The sequence below is a fragment of the Opisthocomus hoazin genome, chromosome 20, assembly GCF_030867145.1.
Source record: "Opisthocomus hoazin isolate bOpiHoa1 chromosome 20, bOpiHoa1.hap1, whole genome shotgun sequence".
NCBI classification, from domain to species: domain Eukaryota; kingdom Metazoa; phylum Chordata; class Aves; order Opisthocomiformes; family Opisthocomidae; genus Opisthocomus; species Opisthocomus hoazin.
The window spans coordinates 8,332,555-8,356,320 of NC_134433.1; the positions used below are offsets into that span (position 1 = coordinate 8,332,555).

Sequence of the window (23,766 nt, forward strand, 5' to 3'; positions counted from 1 at the left end):
TAGAAAGGTTGTTTTGATCAACACTTGTTACAGAGGACAACTTTAAAATAGCCTATCTCCAGGGAGGCTTTCCTCCTGACACAGTTGTTTCTGGCTCCTTTAGCACGTGGGTTCACATCTCTCCCCAAGCTCTGGCATTCTCCAGTCTAACTCAGCATGTTCTCCTTTGCCTGTGGGACTGTTCCTCTGCACAAAGTGAACTGCCTGTGTAAAGTATCGGGCAGATGCAGACTTAAACCAAGAACCAGGCAGAACGTAAGAGATGAAATCTTTGCCTGATCTTTCCAATTTAAGAGTTTTGCTGCTGATTTCCTTGAGATCAAGATTTCACTCAGGGCTGGTGTGAGCAAAGCTGTTAATTTTCAAATAAGCTGTTGCTGATCTCTGGGCACTTTTCTTTCTTGCGGCATTTTCTTCTCACTCAGGAAGCTGTGTAAAATACAGACTGCTTTGCTTGAAAAACAAACCTGTCTGTCAGCAAACCACTAATAAGAGACTGTGTCTTTCTTTGTTACAGATCATGTGTAAGCCATTAGTAGATATTCTTGTCAAGTCTATCACAGCGGGAGCCAGGCAACATCAGCAGGTAAGAAGGAAAGCAAACAAACAAAGCTGTATTAAACAGTCAATCGGAGAAGTCGCTTAATCGTGGCAGGTCAGATGATGCTTAATATGCTCATTGCTGCCTTTAGGGCTGCCCAGTTTCGAGAAGTGGGGTTCCTGGGGGGAGAGCTTTTGCATGTACTTCCTTACTGTGTCAGGTGTGTGACTGAAGTTGTGGAAGTAGCCTGTGTATTCACAGTCATGGGCGTTCTTTGGTAGCATCTCCTTTAAAAACTGACGGCAGCTTTTGGGGTTGAGGCCTGATTGTTGTCGGGGTTGCCTTCAGTCACTTACTCCTTGATTACTTCCTTAATGGTAAGATATTCTTTTGTATTAATGCAGCATGTTGTAATCCTTGCCTCCTAACGCTAACTCGAGGTTAGCTTATTGAGTCTGTTATGCGCCTTGCCAGCTGTCCTGCATTTTCTAGGCCATGTGCTTCTGTGTCTGGTTTAAAACCACCTGTACTATAGATCCGATTTTTGATGGTTGATTGCATGTGCATGCCTGACTAACACAAAATTAGTGGAGCCTTATCAATAAAACATTGCAGGGTGACTGCACAGCTCACTGTTGCATGAGCAGGGAATGAGGCCTGGCTGGATTTTCACTGCAGCATGCACTGCAGGGGGGGTGCCTGCCACGCAATTAATAACCAAAACGCCTTTAGGCCAGTAGCACTGTGTCTCAAACTTTCCCACCCCCTAGCTGTAACATGTGTCTGTCCCCTGCAGAAGTGCATCCTAAATTGACCTTTCTGTTTCATAAATACCTGTTCTATTGTTTCCAATCATTGGAGGGAATGTGAAGAGCTAGGTATGTGTTTAAGTCAGGCTGCTTTACATTGTCAGTGTAAATTGCATTTCAGGCTCTTTTACCCAACAGGAATGGCTCTGATTTAAACAAGAACAAAAAAGAGTGAAATAAGCTATTAGTAATCTCAGTGGATAGAAATAAGGATATGTTATACAAATAACAAACAAATTAATTATAAGGCACATACATGATCCTGTCCTCAAGAGACTGAGAACAGCATCCCAAGCAGACAGCTTCATTTATATGGGTATCTTTGCTTCCCCACAGGGAATAGCATTGTCCATCTTTCAGGGCGTCCACAATTATCTGCTCAAGCTTTGCTTCCAGAGCCTGTTTATCTGTGGGTGGGAGGAGTATAGGAGGACATGCAGTGCACTGTGTGTGGGAGACTAGATAGAGAACAGGGATATACTGCTGTTTAAACAATGGCAACATGGAGAGTAAGCTATGTAAAGCCTGTGGAGTTTGGAGTTGCAGCTTTACATTTTTTGTAGACTGCTTCCTTTTTAGGAATTCTGGCTTCCCTTCATCAAATGTCCAATTTACCAGGCTTTCAATTACTTTTTCCCCCTGATTCTCAAAGCAAATCTGTTTTGGTGGTATCCTAGGGCAGGGTAGGGGGAAAGCTGAGTGGGTGTATGTGACAAAGTGATGTTGTGGGTAAAGCAGATGGAGAACTTCTGTGGAGTCTCTGCAGCTTCTGGCAGCCTCTGGGGGAGTGAGGTGGAGGGGCTCAGCTACCAAAAAGGGCTGTCCTAACTCAGAGTCCTGAAGACACCAAAGGTCTCCTGGTATCCTGAATTTGGCCAGCCCGGATGGTTGAGGCAAGTGGAGGAGTCTCCCGTTTTCCACCCCTGAATATTGGCCTCTTATCATTAAACTAGCTTAGTCCCAGCGACCTGAGGCTTAATTTCCCTTCTAACGTTCCTGTTATTAATGCTGATTGTTCTGGCTGTGCCTGCTGTATCTGTATGAACAGCTAATCCCACTGTGATTTTGACTACTTGGCTCTGCACATGCTTTTGGCAGGGAGTCCTCGGGGCCTTGCTGGGTGGGGAGAGCCATGCTCTGCGTGGAAGGTGGAGGCTCGCCGCTCTGACCAGGGTCTTGTGTTGGCCTGGTCATGAGCCCAGGGCTCTGGCCCAGTGGGGCTGCTGGCCACCATCCCAGCTGGCCTGGGGGAGGCCCTTCCCAATGGGGCAGGAGAAGAGGATGTGCCTTCAGGTTGGGTTTTTAAGTAGTTTTGAACAAAAGGAAAAGTGGTTCATGAGGAGGATGTAAGGGGAGTGTTCCTTCCTCCTCACCCCGAGTACCTGGAGTTCGTGAGAGCAGCATGGAGGTAGGGAGTCTGTTCCCTCTCTATTCTCAGCCAGACCGGTCCCTGAGTTGTTTAAGGCCTTTAAGACAAGATCTTGTGGCCACTGGCGTACATGTCCAGCTCTTACTTCAGGCGTCTCTGCTCTCGCTGGGTCCTCTAGTGTCAAGGCAAACTTAATCACTGAGTGATGGCCCTGGACTAGCCTGGTGGAGGTGGTTTGCAGCATGTTTCGCTGCGTGCTCGGTAAGCCACAGAGTGTACAGCAAGGCCTAGAGCTGCCTGGGCTCTTGTCAAGAAACAGCAAACCCAAACTGTATGTGCGGTGTTGTTCCTGTGCCTTCTGTTGTGGACTGCTGCAGGGCTGTCGAACTCGATTTCTGGGCAGTTGTAACGGAGAGAGGATCCGCTAGGAAATGCAGGAGCTGTTCAAATGCTGCTCAGCTGGCGTTGGCTTTGAGAGGAGCGGTCTGGGCTCTCCAGCCCCAGCCATTTGTCCTGACCCTGGGGACCTCGATATCCGTCTGGTGCCCAAGTGTTAGTGCGGTTACATTGCAAAGTGGACATGAGGATGATTTGGCTGAAAACTTAGCTTCACCCTGCATGCATGCTTTTTTTTCCCCCCTTTTGCTGTGTTAAAATTAACTTTCATCAATTCACTGGTCTTGTTCGGGGCACGGGGATAGTCGCTGCAGGGGTGGCAGTGGCTGGGTGAAAGCTGTGATTTGTTTCACCAAATAACAGTGTTTGTTCACGTGGAACTATGGCTTCTGTGAAGTGAGTATGAGAATATTGGAGAGCGGAGTTTGCTTGTGTGGATTGTTGGCTGTAGCTGATGACTCAGGCAACTGGGTCTTGCACTGCTGCAGCCTTTCTGTGCATCCTGCCTCCCTCAGCTGCTCACCTCTAAAACCCAGAGAACATCGAACCCTCAGCAGCAGTGTTGTGTCTGTGAAGACAGAGGTGTTTGTAGCTATCGGATGGGTCTCACATGCCATGCTGGGAGGTGCATTTCTGTGGCCTGTGTGACTGCTGTAGAGAAGGGTCTTTTGGAGCTATCCGAAGGCAGGTGTATCAGAGGGTGCATCTTGATGCAAAGCCTACAAAAATAAAGGAAGCTTTAGAACAAAAACTTTAGGTAGTGTGTCTGACATCGTCAGCCCTTTTCCACTGACACTGCTCCTACCTGCCTAAAGCAGCAGTAAGATTGTTCACCTCCATACTAAAGTAATTCGTGAGATAAAACAAACAGCACTCTGGGGGGTGAGAGCCCTTAAGGCAGTTTTAAACTTGGCTCCCAGTGGTTGGGTTGACAGGTTTTTTTAGCAGTAAGCTCTACCTGTATAACAAGTTTTAAATTGGAATGGTGAATTTGCAGTGGTCTTATTGAGACTGAACTTGAAACTGAAGCTTGTACATATGGCCAAGTTCTGTTCCTCTCATATTACTCCTGGAGTGTGGCTGCCTGCAGGAGACAGTAGTTCTCCAGTTTCCCTGGAAAAGGAAAGAGCTGGAGAGACAGGTGTCACTTGTGAATGGGGGAAGGAAGGGCAAGGGATATCTGTTTAAACCTGTATGTCAGAAAGGTACGAGATGAAGATCTGTGTGACAGTGGATCTGCAAAATCACCTTGTTTCAGGCAGTTCATGCATCTGAGCTGGACTTCTCACCTTTTGTGAGACCACACTGAATGCAGGACACTATGAATCATATTCTGCCAGTTCAAATGCACCGTGACTCTGGCAGCTGGGGCTTTGAATGCTCAGTGTTACCTGTTGGCTAGCCTATTTTCCAGCTTTGTGTTTCTTGAATTGTGGAGCTGAAGAAAAACTGTGGTCCCAAAGGTGTCTCTGTGCAAGTTAAAATGCTACAAGCTTTTAAAAAAGGAACACACTAGTATTTGGATATCTTTCATTTATTGAACTGAGAAATCTGGTGGGTTTTGCTGTGTTTTTTTTTTTTTCGTTTCTTTTTTTTTGTTTTTTTTTTTTACTACAGTAGCAGTGGTGATCTTTTTCCTAAACTCTTGCTGATCCTTGCTTTCCCGTATGTATAAGGTGAACCAACATATAACTTAAGCTGCACTGTCTTCTTACAATATAGCTTGGCTCATGCCTGTGATGTGCTCTTGCACTGTTGTCTGCTGTAGAAGGAAGTGGACAGAAATTGTATGAAATCACTGCATTGTGAGGAGCTACTGTGAATTTTTTCTAGAGGACCTTTAGTGTGTGACAAGTGTTACAAATTAAAGTAAAAAAGAAAGAAGGTGATACGGAATGAAATTTTTTGGGTAGTCTAATCCAGCTTGTTGGATGCAGTTCTGAGGACAGAGGTCCTGAAAATCAGTCACGCTATGACCTTGTACTTACTGTAGTGGCCAGCAGAAATGTTTTCAGTGGTAGGAAAACAAAACTGGTGCGCACATCACAGTCTTGTTGTACATACAGGCAGATTTAACAGCTTTCTCTTAACCAGAAGGTGCTTACACCTGAGTAAACTGTAGCTGACATCCCATACCTGCATGCATACCTGCATACAGACATGTGCTCTAAGTAGCTTACGTACAAATGACAGCTAGGGATGTAGTGTTCAATGATTAGACTGATGTGGGAAAACAATAAGTCATCAGAAATGGAGCTTGTGTTTTACCTTTGAGTTGACCTGGTGCTAATGAATTGCATTAAGCTTTGGGCACAGATGATCCCATTGGCAGTGCAAAGCCCTACAATTAGCCAAGCAGAATGTGTGTGGTGCCAGCAGGTGGGGGGGGCAGGTTGTGCTGTTTTGTTGACTAAAGATGTTGCTGTCAGTCTGATGTCTTCCACAAGCGCTGAACACATTCTCTCAAATTCTGTTTAGAAAAAAATGTGCGTGAGCTTGTTCTTGCTTCCTTCTTTCTTAATGCAACTTGATCTTACTGCTGCAATTGTCTTCCAGGAGATGACCTTCAAATTACTTCCTTGTGCCTTGTTTCAGTGGGTGCAGTGTTGCTTTTTCAGTATGCACAAAAGGCTTGGTTTTTTAGCTTGTGCTGATGTAGCGTAAACCAGAAATCAAGATGTGTTTAATTTAATGATTGTTGCATGACTCAGCTACGTACCAGAACCCTCCTGAGCCTTAGGTGAGGAATGTCTTCCTGGTTTATTTTTAGCAGCATCAGTATGATGAGGATAGCTACAGTAACATCTAGTTCTGTAAATGTGCGGTCTTGAGCTGTCCCTCCGATGCTGTTACAGCACAAACCCCTCGGTGGTGCGTTGTTAATTGTGGTGAGGTTGTTACTGCAGTGCCCCCCCTGCCCCTCTCATACGTGCTGGCTCTGCCAGAGGACAGGATGAGTCTGTGAAAAAATTCTTTTGCCCTAAAAACTTACTCTGTTAGTCTGGGGACTGCCAGAGGACAGAATGATGAACTAGTGCTTCTGCCCTAAAAACTTACTCTGTTAGTTGAGGATCAGGTGAAGAAGGAAAACGTGTGGCTGGTTGCACTGCGGTACCCAGGCTTGCTGCTGATGCAGTCTTCTGCAGGCAAATGCATATTCCAGGTGCTAGCTCTGAACTGGAAACAGGCTGAAGCACAACCTCTCTGGAAGCCTGGACTGGAATAAACATGCTTTTCCCTGAGAGATCCAGCTTGTTCACCAGTGTTATTGGAACCGGTCTGGAAAGGAAGAACAGTAAATGAGACACCCACTGCTACCAGCAGTAAGGTGTTGTTTCCGTCTTGGTTGTACTGGCAACACTCAGACCACTTCTAGTCTGTAACTTTTTCCTAGGGTTTAGGCAAATGATTTGATACCTGTCCCATGTTCTTTTCCTTTGGGAAAGGTACTAGGAGTGTACATTTCAGTACAATTACTAAGAGCCTTTGCAGTTACGTCTGCACTGTGGTCACACATCAGTTTGGATACATCCCTGTCGTCTTATTTACATTTAAAGCTATATTGATTGAGGATGTTGCAGTAGCTGGGAGCGTGATGATGCTATATTTGTCCATCAAGTGAGTTTATGTTCTTGTTTGTTTAGAACTCTGCAAAGCTGATGTAAGTGCAGAGCTGTCATGAAACTAATAAAAGTCATTTCACTTAGTGTTGAGATGAGAATGGGCACTGAGACAGAGTTCAGAATGTCATCTTATGTCATAAAGATTAATTAATATTTCAAAATGTGTTTTTATAAAGCAGCCTGTGACAAGGAAGCCTTTAAGATCTGGCTAATAGTGTATTTTAGGTAAGTTGCTAATTAATCTTGGTCCTTTGGCAGTCTCCCCAAAGGGATCAAACATATATAGACATAATTTTACAGAACTGAAGCAAGTCTGTGCCAGAGCTGCCATCACCAGAAGAGTAAAATATGATCCCAAAGTCCTGCCAGAGAGGACTTGGCTGGCTGACAGTTATCTTTCTGAACGGTTTATGTTCTATGTAAATATCTGAGTTAAAAAGTAATTAAACTTTAATACAGCAAGAACAGTAAAAGCACTGCAAAGCGTCAGAAGCCAGTACCCCTCTGTGTGTATGTGTGGGAGTATTCCTCATCGTGCTGTGATAGATGGATGGATCTCTACATTAATGCACCGTGCCTTGCCTGCATTCTCACAGATACTTTCCAGCAGGTGGTAGAGGAAGTGCTTGTTATGGAATATTTTGCATAAGCTTTCACTAATAATGAAGCAAAATAAACCTCCCCAGATAAGTACCAGCACCAGTTCAGCTCTACCTCCTTCGCGTCAGAAATGAGAACAGGGCTGCTGATGCTAGCTAAGCAATAGGCCATGATGAAAGGTGCCGTTCCTTCAAAGCACCCTCCATCCCCTTGGCGGAGGCAGGACATGCTGCACCTGTGTCCTCCCTGGAGCTGTCACTAGCGGGAGGTTCATGCTGGGGTCTGGCTGAGGTGGGCAGACCTTCAGAGGGTGAGTTACCCAGAGGCAGCGACAGCTTCTTGTGTGAACTTCGCTGTGTTACAGTGGCTGTTGCCTGCAGACTTCTTCGTTTTTGTCTTCCTTTGTTCGGTATGCACGCTCTCTTCAATGAAGAAAAACCGTTTGCAGCTGGAAAACGTATGTAAAACTGACATGCTTTGGCTCCAGTCAGTGTCCTGCTCCTGTTTTTGTTTTGTGTAAGTGGATGGTTAAGGAGATCCTGTGTTTTGTAAGGTAAAGCTGAACCATGGGTGGTCTCTTACACATTTTTGAGCTATCTGATCGTGAGCCAGCAAAGCCCTGTGACATGAACTAGCTCTAGGTATGTAAACTGTCCGTTTGAAGTTAAAGGAGGAACAGTTGAATGCTTAAGTGCTTTGCTGGGTCAGGGCCAGAGCACTCTACATTTTTATGTGGAGATTTTTAATTCCTAGACCTTTAGGATGGTTGTGGGTGTGGACTGTTGTATCTCAGCCTTTCATTTTTGAGAAGGTCTCTTGCATTGGGAGAGCACAAAGAAACTGTCTTCCTTTGGTGAGCTGGAGGATGTTGACAGCATCTATAAATAGTCTCTGATGTTCTTTGGAAAGGTGTCTGATGCTGTAGTAAAACGTAGCACTCTGCAATGAACTGCTTTATAAGCCATGTTTCTCTTGTCCTTTCCTCCTCCTTGCCTCTGTTCTGATTCTGGAGATACAGACTGTTTTTTCTGCTTACTGCTGTTCAGCTGATTGTGTTGGTGATCCTGTAGCAAATCCTCAGTAACGGAGGAAACATTCTAGTCTGTTGCTGGGAAGAAATAAGAAAATTAAAAGGTCACATACTCTTTAGTTGTTACTGTAGACACAGCTGCAGGCAGGAGCTATCCAAGTTTGGGACTGATCAGTAGCATTAACAGCCCTGCGTACCGGGTGGACTTGCGGAGTTAGATGTATACCATATTGCAGTGATTTTCCAAGACTGAGTAATTTCCTAGCCTACTAAATTAAACTTGCCATCTGACACATGGGGAGTTGATAGTTTTTAAAAAGACAGTGAACCACCCAAGCGTGTTTTGCTCAGCCTGGCAAACATAGCCCCTTCGAGGATTTGATGAGTAGATATTTGTGTAGAGCAAATAGGAAAAGTTTGCTTGGAGGCAAGGTCATTGCCATGTATTTAATAACAGCATAACAAAAACAGGAGAGGAAGAAACATCTGTGGTTGTGAAGAAATTGATGACTCAGTCATATAGCCTCAAGTTTTATGCTACAAAATATTACAAAAACATCAGGATAAAGACCTGTTTTGTTGAAGTTTTGGGTAATGATTTCTGCTGTGTTTACAGTGGGCTATTGGATCTTAGTTTGGAAATACTAGTAAATGTGTTGGAAGGGTGTTTTGTTGGCAAATAAAGAAAGATTAGGGCTTCTGCAGCATAATATGAAGTGTCAACCTGGGCTGTGTTCACTGACAAGGGTGTTCTGAAGAGTTTGTATAGGAAGTGGTAGGTCCCTTTTTGTTGTTGCTCGGGAGTAGGGTAGGAATGGGGTTTGGCTGCTTCTGTTTCTGCTTCCCTTTGACATGTGTTAAAATGCCACTCTGCAAAAGTTAAGACACAAGACAGGAGTTTGGATTTCTCTGCAAGATTTCTGAGCAAACCCCAAGCAGAAAAGGATCTCAAGCCCTGTCCCTCTCCCCAAGGGCGAAGTGCAGTCTGTTATGTCACGGTGCTTCTCTCAGTGGATTCTGCAAAATGAAAAGGTCTGCTGGCGAGCGTCCGAATCAATGAATCTGCAAAGTTCAACCCAGTACAATTTCCAACCTTTTTTTTTTTTTTTTTTGCTTAGCAATGCTGTTTATTTCAATGTTCCAAGGTAACAATTTTACTGATGTGTGAGTACTTTTTTTTTTATACTGCTTGGAAGCTAAACTTCAATAACTGACGATTGAGTGAATTGGAATTTTAATTTCTCATTATCTGCTGATAAATGTTCTCAAAAGATGAAAACCTTTGTCCTTGCAACATCAAGAGTGGTCTAGTGAATTGGGGACAGAGGCTAAAAGGCACACAGTGTCTAGGCAACATGGGGTATTTTTGAATGCATACTGCTCTTAAATCTCTGAAATTACTAAATTTGACTTTCACAGTCTCTGTAAATAGGCTGCGTTATGCGGTAGCTGCCTTCTGAATAGCCTAAATAAAATCCGATTGCATGTCTCTCCTGAATTGAGGGAAATTCATGTTGCTGTGCAGAGGAGACATCTGGTTTAGAAAGTGTTGGGAGAAGCAGCTAGGTGAGGGAACTGGAGGAGACAGTTTTGGTCTTACCAACGTGTGCACGTAACTTGAGGTGTCAGTGGAGCTTCTTGAGGTTTGCTAATACAATGTGTATGTGTGTAAAATAAAAATTGACAAAATGAAAGCCTTGGGGATAGGTTGGGGTTTTTTTTTCAAGAGGAAATCCAGGGTCGAAAGAAAGGCTAATGCCCCAGATGATTTTGCAAGAGGTTTCTTGATGTTTGGTAATGTCTCTTTGAGCCTCAGCTACTGGGATGTTCTGTGAGAATCTTTGCTTTGATTTCTTCACAAAAGAGCATTTTCTTGCTCTGGTGTTTAGAGTGAGAAGCTTTTAAAAGCAATGTGGAAATGCTCCAAAATAAACAGGGCAATATTAAGAAACATAATTGTCTTTGTTGTTTTTTTTAAAGTGTTACTTTGTTCTTAACTTGGGAGAGAAGTGTATTTGGGAGTGGAGAGGGAAATGGGCATATTTTCTGATTTTTATTATTATTTTTTAATGAGGGGAGAGGGTTGGATGCATTGCACAGAAACCATTGTAATTCTTTTCTCCTCTGGTCTCAGTGTGCCCTATGGTACCAATATTCCCCACCAATGTTTCAGTCCTGTAACTGGGCATTACGGAAAGAGCAAGAAAAGATCAGTGCTCATGGGTGCTAATCTGTGTTCTGCTACTGATTTATCTTGTGTTCCCATGGCTCACTTAATTATAGCATCTTTTTATTTTTCAAGAATTTAGGATAATAAGATATTGACTTTTTTTTTTTGGAGGGAAACATTAAGACTGATTGGCCTTTCTGATATGGTAAGTGGTTACCCCTGGGAGAAATGAGTCTCTGCATTCACCAAAGCAGCAGACCAATATATAGATTGTTCTGTATGAATTGCTGTGTCCTGAGGGTCTGTCTGTTGGCCTCTGGTGAAAGAAGAGCACAAGGTTGATAATGTCTTTCCCAACCCGAGTGCTCACTAGCTGTATCTTTGTTGTATGCAAATGAAATATTTAAATCTAGTATCTAATACCATCAGCCAGGCTTGGCCCAGGAGTCCAGTGTGTTATTTCACAAGTTCATTGTTTTGACTGCCAAAATGTCCTGCAGACCCTTCATCTCGGGCAGAAAGCCTACCAGTGAAGCCCAGTATTTAACGTACAGACAGCCTGTGAAAAATTGCAGTGTTTAATCTTCTCCCTGTGTCTACTGACTCATCTCTACTGCCTTTAAAATCGAACAACATCTTATTTCTGTCCCTAAGTTCTCGTTAGGTTGTGGTGATCATAGAAGGGAGCTTTGATTTTTTTTTTTTTTTCTCCTTTTGTTTAAATTAGTTTTTAATGATTTTCCCCCCTCCTTTCCCAGCTGCCAACAGAACAGTGCTGAAGGAAGCAGCTGTACATGTGCTCACTTGTATTGGGCACAAATGTCCTGCTGCAGTGAGCAGGCTCTCACAAATGGGCTCCTCTGGTTAGGCAAGTACAAGATGAGGCTTTTGCTCTGACAAGAACATCCTCCAGAGCACTCTTCGCAGAAGAACCAAGCATAGAAAAAATCCACTCCTTGGTAGCAGTGGAGAGAATGTGATTTGCAGAGTGCTTGATTAAACAAATTAGGTAATGATGTTTTAGGGCATGACGAAACCTGTATGTAAGTGAATACAGTATATAGGCCCTGGTCTGCAGACAGGCTGCTCCTGTGTCTTGACAGCTAGTCCTGGGTTTTCTGCTGGCTCAAGTACATTTAAAAAACCATACTGGTGTGACTTTGTCAGTGAAGGCAATGACTGTTTTTACCTGTAGAGCTAAGGCTGACATAACTCGTGCAGGTGCAGCTGCATTATATAAAGATGGTTTCCACAGGCTATAGCTCACTCCACGTTTTGAGCCTGACTGAGCCGTGGTGGTTTAAGTGCTTGTGTCTTACAATAGCTGTTTTCATGTTGTGGAGGAGGAGGAGGAGGAGGAGGATGTGCCAGTGTAGCTAATGTGATAAAACTTTCTGTAGTGTAGACAAGTACTCGGTAGCAGCAGAATGAAGTTAACAGCCCATCTGATCGATGCGACAGCTGCTGTTCAGAGCCTGGGGAATAGTAGTAGAATTGTATAGATTTCTTAACTTGTCATTGCTCCAGCTTAAAGCAGGACATCTGAGCCATGGGTGAAGAGGTTTATGAAGGATAATAAAAATAAAGAGGAGAAGGGGAGTCAGCAGGAGGGGTAGAAAGATGGAGATTTCTTCACAGTCTGTTTTGTCTCAGTTGCTGTCTTCCAGGGAGCTTTGTTTGTTTTCAGTAAGGCAGTAAAACCTCAAATCCAGAAGCAGAGCTTCCAGCGTGGGGACCAAGATCTGAGTGTAGCACAACGTCCGGTGCATTTGGTTTTCCCATACTTGGAGGCATTTTAGCAAGAGATTTCCACCATCCCTGAGTCATTGGTGTTGAGCCTCTCTTATGGAGGCGAGATCCCCAGTTTGTCTGCTGCCGAGCAGGTGATTGCTTTCCTGTTTTTTCCATTGCTGAGATAGTGACTGGGAAGTTTGCCCGCACTAGAAATTACTGGAGTCATGTGTTCCAACAGCTTAAGAGGACACACAAACCCTTGTGTTTGCAAACTACTGTTTAGCTTCTTGAGAAACTATCTAGAGGGAGGGATTTTGACTGTTTCAGAGGTTTAGGAATAAAAGTTAACATAAAAAACCCACAAACCCAACAGAGTTCATTGATAATTTTTTGCACTCAAGAAGACCTAAACAAATCATCTACCTGGTGATGATCAAATGAGCAAAATATGCCTTGTGTGACAATTATTTTCAATGTGCTAGTATACAAGCTGTGGTGAGTTGTTTGAAGGTTCCCAGACAGAAAGCATCCTGCCGTATCTGTGGAAATCTGCTTTTTTACTAGGAAGGAAGAACAGGTACAATGTACTTTCCATGAAACTGGGTTGCCGTGCAGGTTGGCTTATTCTAAAACACTGAAAATCGCAAGAGCCTGATGAGCTAGGATGTTTGGTGGGAGTATGCTGAGTAAGATTGCCTTTCTCGTCCAAGGTTGTAAACTGTGATATAGGTGTCGCTTAAATGCTTTACATGTAATTAACTAGCCTTGCAAAATTTTTCTCATCTGTTTGTTGCAGGAACATAATTTAGGCTGTAAAATATAATTTCATTTTGATCACTTTTTGGCAAGGAGAATTTTGTTTCTAGGCTCATGAATCTCCTATTTGTTGTTTCTTTGGCAGGATCAGGCTGAGGGAGGGCTAGGAGGAAACTGCTTTCTGACACAGAGCATGGTGGTTGGTGCACGGGGGAGGTGTGGGAGCAGGGGGTACTGGCTGGCGGGTGGGGGGTTCTGGTCAGTGTTTACTGCATTATTGTGCCTAGTCTGTTTCTGAAGGCAGGAGGGCGAACTTGCAGACTTGGAAACTGGCATCTGGTGGGACCACTGTGCTACCCAAATTGTATCCTGCTCATGTTCTGCCTGCCTCTGACAACAATATTGGACCTTGTCAAGGCTGGCTGAGGGAACGTCTTGAAAGAGCTGATCGATCAGTCTGGAGACACTGGGTTGTAGCAGGAAATATTGAATTCAGCTCCTGAGCCAGATGATCATGCAGAAGAGACTTTCATGGTCTTTTCTGGGCCAACATGAGCTCTCTGTGACTCTGCTTGCAGGCACCAGGAATCTGTGTAGTGATGGATAACCTGGCTTTCCTGCCGAGAGCCGGCCGCGGAGTCTAGGCACTGCACTGTGTTGGTGCTGTCACGCAGGCCTGTTTTGCCCATATCCCTGCATGCAGCGGGCCCTGCAGAAAGGAGCTCTGCACAGGAGGCTTTCTGGTGCTGGGTGCTGCAGCGTGGTGCGCAGCAGGGCTTCGGGCTCCGCTTCAGCCTGGTCATGTCTCTGGGCGAGGCAGGACTTGAGAAGGCAGCCAGGAACGGAGTGCAGGAAAGGTGCTCCCTGGGTGCCTTAATCGGAGGGGACAACAGGGTAACTTTAACTTAAAAGTAGATGTCTGATTTATGATGCTGCCTGGGAGCACAGGCAGCACATTTTTAAACCAAGAAATAGTTATGGAGATGCTCGGGTGTCCGGCCATGGGCAGTTCCGCATAGCTGAACATGGCAGCCGTGTTGTCGTAACAGTCCTGCTTGTCGCAGAAGGAGCACTTTCCACTCTGAAACCTTTTAGATAGCTGATAAATGAGAATATTGGCCCAACTGCTTTTCTGTGCCTTGTTTCAGCAGTGGTGAGGAAGTTAAAAATTAATTTTTGTTCTCAAAAATAGTTTTCCTAAGCCACAGCCAGGGCTTTGCCGGGTCCTCCCGGCACCTTGAAATGGTAACATATATGGAATGTGGGTGCATGCACCATGTGTGAAATACTGCAGTTACAGCTTGTGGATTGAGGCAAATTGATTTGGCAAGTGTTTCTGAATCACCTCTGGTTTTCACTTTTTACATCTAAAGCCTTCAAGTAAGTTTTGTGTGTTTTAAGTAAATAATTGGCATTTCATGCTTGTTCAGTGAGGATGCTTGTTAAGGATCTTGAAGGATAATTTTTTGTTTGTCCTTAATTTAGGAATGAGTCCTTTTTGGGGTTTTTTTGTCTTCTTGCCTTCCCCAGAGAATTGGCAGCTTGGTCCTGTTGAGGTCAACAGGCTGTGTGAAACTCCAGACTTTTGAGTTAGTCACAAGTTTAAGTCCTTACTGTCATGACAGTTCCTAGCCAAGAAGACTATGTTGCCCGCAGTGCTGGAGTGCTCAGTCTTTTATAATTCTGATTGTTGTGTATGAAGGAGCATTAGGAAACTTGCATATATATAGCATACATTGAACTGCCGTTGCTTCTGAACAGCCTGCTGTGAATTTGCTGTATGGAACAGGGAGTGCCATTGTTGTGGGCATTATTCTCCTTTCCCTCTCATAATATGCCCCTTTGAATAAGCTGCTAGGCTGTTCCTAACTTGCACTCTGTTTGCCAAGCCATTATCAAACAGCTTATAGGCTCAGAAATGCTCAAATGCATGAAACAAATGTGGTAAAGAAAAGCAAGCCGTGAAACTCAAGACTGCTCTGTTGGAGCCTTTCTCTCCATTGCACGCCCAATGTAAATGTAAAAATAGTGTAGTTTAACTGTGGGAGCAGAAATGGGGATAGATTGGCACTTGCTTCATGGCTTTGCATGCTGTTTGTTTTCTTTTTACGGAAGCTTTGACAGTAATTGGAAAAGACTTTTGCTGTGGTGCTCTGGATAGTAATAAATGACAGGTTATTCTCCTATAACCAGTAGTCCTGTAAGCTGGAGCTTGCTGTGCGTTTGGGTTTTTGGCGTTGTTTTTTTTGTTTTGTTTTTTTTAAAACAAAACATGTAACAAATTGCAGATAGCTGAGGAATTTGTTTCATAGTTCCACTATTTCTTAAAATTCAAAGAAAGCTTATTTAGAATTTCCCATATTCTTGGCATATGTTCTTTTACCCCAGCTTTCCTGGTAGCATTTGTCATGAATGCAGTATATGATTCATGTGATTGCAGTCTCAAAGGGCTTGGTAGGTGAGAATTTCTAGAAGTGCAATTATTTTTTGCCATATCCCTATGGTTGTAGAATAGCTGTAATGCTGAGGATTACATACTGAGAGCTGCTGTTTTATAGTGTGTGCTGGCACTGAATCAGATGTGCTGGCAGGTCAGGTTATGCTGTAGCTTTGCTGCTGTAGTGTGTATGCCAGAACAGAGACATCAGTGCTCTGAAATACCGATAGCTTGTGTAGTGTGACACCGCTTGTGTATTTTTGTCTCTTGGACTTCCAAGAGCAGTGAAATGATGATAGCACTAAAGCTCCTGATGCTTCTGCGGCTCTAAAAATACATTGGAGTTGCACAAAAACCTGTAATTTTCCAGGTAACCTTTTCTGTTTTTATATATATAATGTGTATATAAAGGGAAAAATAAACTCTTGCCACGCTGGTGACATGCTTCATGTAGATAAAATAAAACTGTGTCCACGATGCAAAAAATGTTAGGCGCAAGGTGGGGAAACTCCACCTTGATGTCTTTGGTAAGCATTTAAACTCCCCACTGCTGCTGTTATAGTGCGCAGGGGGATCTGATGTAGCTCAGATACTGTCCTGGGTCAGACCTAATGAGACCTTTCTGCCTGCCATGTGCTTCAGGCAAGCCAGTTAAACTTACTGCCTCTCTCCTGTAAGCTGGGAATGCTATAAGGGACTTTGGAAGGGTTAATCAGCTGTAGCCTGCAAGCTGCTTTGAGATCATCTGGCGAAATGGCTGTGTGAAAACTCAGGCTTGGTGTTTGGCGCGTTGCAGTGTGGGCACATCTTCAGTTTCTTGCTGCTCTGGTGGCAGTGGGTAACTGCTGATTTCAGTGTCTTTTCTCATGGGAGTGTGTCTGTGTGGTATCTTTTTTCATTTGCTTGCAAAGCCCCCTCCAGCCAGCCTCCTAAAACACTTGGGACTGAAAAAAACATTTATTTTCACATCACAGACAAGTGTCTTCCTATTAACAGTGTGCTTTTCTTTGAAAAACAGCCCTGAATTTAGGTCATGCCTTCATCCCTTTAAGATTGCAAACAGAATCACTTCATCATTGCAAAGGCTTGTTTGGTTTTGGCTTTTCTCTTTCCCAGCCGCAGTGATTGAAAGACATCTGGATCTATTCCCCTCCATCCAGCTCACCTGGCTGGTGACTGGGGAGAGCTGCTCTTCTGACCTACATGGCTACTATGCCTGTGCTAGATATTTGCTTTTAATAAGAAAACAGTGGCTGAATTGGTAGGGGTTAATCTGTTGCTTGCCATTTTAAATAGTCAGGCTGCTTGCCTTGTCCTTTACGGCGAAGGGTAAAGGCAGGTTGTATAAGCCAACAACCCGCCAGCCTGCACTCCTTTTTAGCATCTAAATGAGGTGGATGAGCACATCTGGGAATTACCAGCACATCTGGGAGCTACCAGCACATCTCGGTTACTGCAGTGAGCACATTTACTATTTCAGAAAGAAATCTTGACCGTTTATACTGAATGGCATTTTGTGTAATCATTGTAGGTAAGAAAGAAAGCAAGCAAGCTGGCTGAAAATCACAGGGTCAGCACTGCAGTTAGTTATTGTTTGTTGTCGTCTCCCACATGGACTGATAATGAGCATTTCTGCCTCGTTTAGTCATATGGTTGACAGATATATGTGGGAGTGTATGTATGTATCTACTATCCTTGCTTGAATAGACTTCAATTTTATTTATTTTTGTACTATTTTCTGGTCTTTCTTTTTGAAAACTGACATTAAGGAGAAAATGTTTTGATTAGGCAACTGGGTGGCTCCTAGGACACAGGATGGGATTCTCCTCTGCCCTTAATAAAAAGCTCTAATGTGGCTGTCAACTGCTTGTAACTATTCTCATTTCAGAGATTGTGTGTATGGGGGGACGACAGCTTTCTCTTCTGAACTGGACTGGTGTTTGGTAGCTGGGACTCTTGGGTCTTCTGCTGTTTTTGTCCATTTTGTGAAGTGTTGATAATACTTGATGCTCTCGTAGGGCTGTCATGAACACAGCAGGCTTGATTTGGCACGGAGAAAATACTGAGAATCCCCTATGATATTCTTGGGAACAGTATTGTTCTGGCAGCCTCCAAAATTGCCAGATGCTTAGAAGACATGCAAAAAATTCAGTGATGCTGGGGAGGGCAGGAAGGAGAGGGACAGGACTGAGCCATTGTTGAGCTCCAGGTCTGTGCTGGATTTTGTGGGAGTGCTTTCCAAACTTCGAATCGCTGCTGGTCTGTGACATGATGGTAAAACATGCAGCTGGTCCCTGTAGCATGTGTAAAAGACACATCATGAACATGTTCAGGGTAAATCATGGAATCGCAGAAAAGTTTGGGTTGGAAGGGACCTTAAAGATCATCTCGTTCCAACCCCTCTGCCACAGGCAGGGACACCTTCCACCAGACCACGTTGCTCAAAGCCCCGTCCAACCTGGCCTTGAGCACTGTTTCCTACTGGGTTTACCGTTGGACTGGGATTGAAGAACTTGGGTTTTAGTTTTGATTCTGCTCCTGGTTTTTCTGGCTGACTCCGCTGATGTCAGTTCCTCTCCCAGTGGTTTAACTTTCTGTGTTTAACTGTGCAGTTTGCCTTGGAAAAATAGGCTACGTGAGAGCTATGTGTTAATAACTAGCTCTAGGAACAGAAGAGTCACTGACTCTGTGAGGAATGTGATAACCTTAAACTACCACATAGCATGGCACTGGGCACTGAGGACCTTGTAATTATTAGTGTCACGTCTGCTCTCTGACTGAGACGTGCTTAAGCCAAATTTGATTTCAGCCACCAAGTAAATATTTTATTTTTATTCTTTCAAATGAGAAGAGTTGTTTGTGATTAGTACTAAATTATCATTGAATTGAAAAAATCGTGAAACACAGGATTGTGTTTACAGCAATAGCAATGTTTTAATTACGTGAAACTCAAAACATATTTTCTCTTTGCTTGGATCTAATATATAGGCTGGAGGCATGAAAGCTATGAGTGTGACAAAATTACTAAAGGATGATAGCACCAGCCAGGATTATCAGATGACTGGGTGTTTCAACTTACTCGTTTATGACACACAGGAGGGAATGTCCAGTGGTTTTTTTTCCTTTCTTTTAAAATAATATTCAAGCTTAGTGCTTGCTGAGCACTAGGTCTTGTTCTGGGTCTATTCTGTCAGTCCAGCATTTGAGTCTCAGTTCTCCAGAGCAACTTGTTCCTTTGCATGGCTTGGATTTCTTTTCCTCACTGACTTGCAGTGCTCCCACCCACTGCTGACTGGGCTGACTGATACATTTCCTGAGCAGGCCCTTATCACTGTTGCCTCTGGTCCTCTGCTTGCCTCTTGAGTAAATCTGTAGTTCTGAGGTACTATCAGGATGGCTTAACAGGACCCTTCTCTGTGCTTTTGCACCCACTTGCAGTATGAATGCTTTTGTAATTGTCGAAGAAGAGATGGTGCCTTGAGGTTTATGACCCTGCCTGAGCCTTTCAGGATGAATTATGGCCTCTCATCTACTCCAAGGGTCACGTTCTCTTTGTAATTGCACTGAAGTGCCTTTCCACTACATTTAGTACATGCGTGCAGACATGCCATAATTTGTTCTGTAAGACACAGCCTCCCCATAATTACAAGGAATCTGTAAGCTTGCCTGCCTCGAATATGGCATTAGGGTGCTTTCTCTCATTAAAGCAACAAAAGTCTTTTGACGTAGGTTCCCTGCCACATTTTCTCCCTGAAGTAAAGAACAAATTTTCTGTTTGTGAGTGAAAGCTTGCTCTATTTGGATAATTCTCTTCATTGGCCATACTGGTGCAAACTGGAGGTAAGCTTGCATAGATGTGTGACATTACAGAATCACAGAATGTTCGGGGTTGGAAGGGACCTCTGTGGGTCATCTAGTCCAACCCTCCTGCCAAAGCAGGGTCACCCAGAGCAGGCTGCACAGGACCTTGTCCAGGCGGGTCTTGAAATCTCCAGAGAAGGAGACTCCACAGCCTCCCTGGGCAGCCTGTTCCAGGGCTCTGTCACCCTCAGAGGGAAGAAGTTCTTCCTCATGTTCAGCTGGAACTTCCTGTGCTTCAGTTTGTGCCATTGCCCCTTGTCCTGTCGCTGGGCACTACTGAAAAGAGTTTGACCCCATCCTCCTGACACCCACCCTTCAGATATTTGTAAGTATATATTAGGTCCCCTATATTGTAACACAAATATGAGTGCTGAAATTATCTGGTGGGGGATGTGTGTTCCATGTCGTGTCCCTCCCAGAAGCCTGGAGTGTGGTGTATAGGAAACACAGACCCCTTGAGCTTGTTAAGTGTTCTCTTCAACAGCCTACAGCTTTGGATGGTCTTATTGCTCACAGGAGATCCAGGGATTTCTTTTCTTCCCTCACTTTGAATTCTTGAGTAAATAGCTCCCTAAAAATGCACCAGTAGAAGTGTGGGTACCATACGGCCGGTTTTTAGCCTCCTGCTACGTGTTTTCTGGGTTGCTTCCTTTGCACCCAAGGGGTATCTGGAGGCCAGGTTGGGTATCACCAGGTTGCATTTTTCCTTGAGGCCTCATGTCGTTGATAAAGAGTTTTACAAACTCTGCTCTGTTGTTTTCTGTAGGGTGGGTTCAGTTGCAAAGTGTGATTAAAAGATGTCAGCCCTTGGTTGCTTTGGATGAGACTGTAATTCCCAATGATTTTTGGTATTTATACCTGCATTGAATTTCCGTCTGTGTGGTGACAGCTAGGGGCAACATTTTTTCTTTGTATGTGGGTAGAATTTGCTCACTAACTCCATGCTGCTACAAAAATTTTCCCTTTAAATCCCCGAAACTATTTGCACTAATCCTCATTAGTGTGTTCTGTGCATTTCTATAATTTGGTTTGCTCTATTGCTGCATTTTTCTTGTACCTAAGAAAGTCTTAAAATAGGAATTCTGGAGCAGAAAAGGACCTGTGAGGAGATTGCAGATTACTATTGGTTTTCTGGTGGCTACTCTTTTCATTGCTGTGTTAATGTAGAGACTTAATGAGCAAGTTTGACTCCAGGGCAAGGCTGAGTGCTGCTCTGAACAGCAGTTTCCATCTAGGGTTCCTTTGAAACGAAGCATTTGCTAACCTGCCAGCTTTTATTTTTGTTTATTTGTGCCTGCTGCATTCATCGGGACAAAGTAAGGGTACAGTCACACAAAGGCTGCCTGAAGTGTTTTGGAGACTGAAAGTGATGCACCCAGAGCAGCTACTAATGCATATTTTGGATATTGATGCCTAAATCTAGAAGCAGCATGATCTCTCCCCTTTGACCTTCTCTTTTAAGTGTGTGCATTTGACCAAAACCCACCACCCTGTCTCCTGAGGAGTGATTCTGTTAGGGTCTAGAAAACGTTTTCTAACAGAGCGACATACACGTTGGTGAGGATACGCAGCAATTGTAACATGGCATTCCCTGGATGCTGTGCTTAGCGGGTGGCTTCAGCAGCTATTTGCATTGCTAACACCTCCCCTACAGAGTGTGGAGTTTCACATCTCCTCTCCCCTTTCTCTTTCAGGCCCAGGCCTGCTTGCTGCTCCACGATGTTCTGCTACTTCGTGAACTGAAGCTCTTCATGACAGAGGAGGAGTGGGAGGAATTGATCAGAGAAAGCATCAGCCAAGTGACAAAGGTAACAAGCTTCAACATGTTAAACATATAGATAGCACCTAATGGGTGCTGCTTTTACTAGTGTGGTGCTCGCTCTCGGAGCTGGAGTCTGCATCTGTGCTCGGCTTAACTGATCTTAGAGGGGTTGTGTCTGCTTGCACCAGGTCCGAGTAGTGTCCACCAGCATTACAGCATTCTTGTAACACCGCTGTTCAGATGTATTTTCACAGAGTGCAAGAAATGTGCCTGGTACAGCTCAGTGGTGTCTGTGTATGGATCCAAGAGAGAGAGCTCAAGTTTTAGGGAATACACTCCTACAGATCAATTTAAGGTGGGGTTTAAAATTTAAGTTTTGAGTTGAAAGGTATTGTGAACAGTTACTGAATTTCAGAAAATGTTACAGAATTTCTGTGTTTGAATGAACTTCAGAGCCAAAGAGATAGAGCTGAGGTGCACTAGAGTTCTGACTCCTGGCGCGTTGCAGGCCTTCTGGTTCAGACTCCCGTGCTAATATTGTTTGTCAGGGAAACCTTAAAATGCACTGGGAAATAATTTATATGGAAAAAACAGCAACAGAAATTGCAGGGCTCCAGATTCAGTGGCAAGTGTGGATTGTACCTGAAGACAGTTTTTGGGTGTAGCTATTACATAGGTGGTGATCTGTGGGACAGGAGACTGGAGAAGCATATGCCATTTAATTGTGTTCTTGTGGATTGATGTGGGGAGAACGAAGGAGCCAAAGTAATGTTATGATATGGTGACTAAACTTGATGACTTGGGAGATTCCAGCCTTGGTGTTCCTACGTAACTCTAGTATTGATCTCTTTCTAAGTGCAGCTTTCATTCTGTACTTACTTCTTTAAATGCTGGTTACGTGGTAATTTAGGCTATTCTATAATTTACCATGTTGGAATGAAACAATTAGCGCTGTTTTCTTTTGTCAAGGAGGGACAAAGTCTAAGCAAGTTTAAATCAAAGAATTCAGAGGTGCTGTTTATAATTCTTGAGGAAGCAGGTAATCCTGGGTTTCATTAAATAGCTTTTATTTAATGGTTACATCAGGAATTCAGTGGGTGAAGTTAGGTGTGATTTTATTTTCCAGATACATGAAACATGCCACTCCTGCCAACCCGGTCATCTTCGTGTTTCTCTCTAGCAGCTGAATACCTGCAGGACTCGGTGATTCACTGGGAAACCACAAACATTTATAATGCCTTTATGTGGTTCTTATTAGGGAAAGTTTAGCAACTTGCAAACCATCCAATGTTTTAATCAGCTTTGCTACAAAAGCTTCGTCAGTGCTTCTCGTTTCTGTGGTCTTCTCTGTTTACAGAGAAATTCCTGGGAAATACTGTCAGTTGGTTTGGGCTGTCCAAGGTATACCCTGTGGGCAGGAGGCCTCCCATACCATTAACTGACAGTGGCATATAGATGCTGGTTCCCTTCTTGGCCTGAAAAAGCCCTGACGTATTATTTTTACAGAGTGCTCTGTTGCTGGACATATATGTATTGGGTTTTGTCTTCCTTCCTCCTGCTACCCCTTTGCACTAACACAGTGCTGGTGTGGCTCCTTGGAGCTGAGGCAGCTGCGTCTTGAAGTGTTGCTATAGTTAGGAGGGATCAAGGACTTTATACTCCATGCAACAGTTTTGATTCATAGCCAAATGCTGGCACTTATGCTGCAAAACTTTCTAGAGCTGCAAAAGGTATTCTCTGTCTTTTTGGTGGCGCAGAAATGCTCACTTATCTGAGTAAAAGCTGTAAAAACGTGCTGTGGCTTTACAGTGTAGTAGAACAATACTCATATGATGACTGATCTCTTTTGGAGACAGTGAAAAATACCTTGTAGTAGAAGTCAGAGGCTGGAAACTGAGCAGATTTAGAATCTGTAGAAAGTATGTATTAGTCAAAGACAGTAATCCAACATTAAAATAACTTGCTGAAGAGTTTATTAGCTCTGAATCACCATGTGGAGACTGTGTGCTTGACTGGAAGTGAAGCTGCAGGCTGGGTGGAATTTAGGGGCTTGATGTTGAAATTATGGGGTGAGATTGCTTGGACTGTGTTCGGTGAGAGCTTGGGCTAAACAATAGCCCTTTCTGTCCCTGATGTCCACACATGCCTCTGCTTAACTAGAGGGTAGGGAGGGCATTTGCAGAACTGAGAGTTTCTCCTGCAGCTCAGTCTCGTCCCTTTTCGTCTGAGACTAGTTTCGGTGGGCCACTCCAGGTCAGGCATGATTTTGGAGGTGGGTTTGTAAGTAGGTAGATGTTGGCGTGTAAGAGCTTACCCATGAGAACCTCTACTGAGAGCAGTAGTTCATGACGCTGTGGAAAATGGTGAAGTTTTATTGCCCTACCTCGAGTCGAAAGGTCTGCGTTTGCTGTCATTGGCCGTTACTGACACCATCCCTCACAAATAGCTGTTATAAGAGAAAAAAATGATAATGCAGAATTTTATACCTTTCTTGACCCAGGGAGAAGTCTGAAATAACCTGGGAGGGCCAACTCTGTCACTGACTGTACTGATGCGCACTTGTAATTCAAGCAGCAGTGTTGTTCACAAGGAAGCAGTCCCCTGAAGGCTTTGCTATGCTCTCTGCGTCCTTGGTCAGATTTGCAGCTATGGGGCTGGTGGCTCTTGAAGTGCAGGAT

General features: G+C 44.0%; 1 protein-coding gene across 1 annotated transcript in view; it reads left to right on the forward strand.

Moving 5' to 3' along the window:
• The window catches only part of MYBBP1A (MYB binding protein 1a), a 59,474-nt gene that overhangs the window by 22,605 nt on the left and 13,103 nt on the right, over positions 1–23,766 (forward strand). Inside the window, exons 23-24 of the mRNA XM_075440485.1 lie at positions 518–586; positions 21,021–21,134. Of these exons, the coding sequence (XP_075296600.1) occupies positions 518–586; positions 21,021–21,134 (183 nt within the window). The remainder of the gene's footprint in view (positions 1–517; positions 587–21,020; positions 21,135–23,766) is intronic.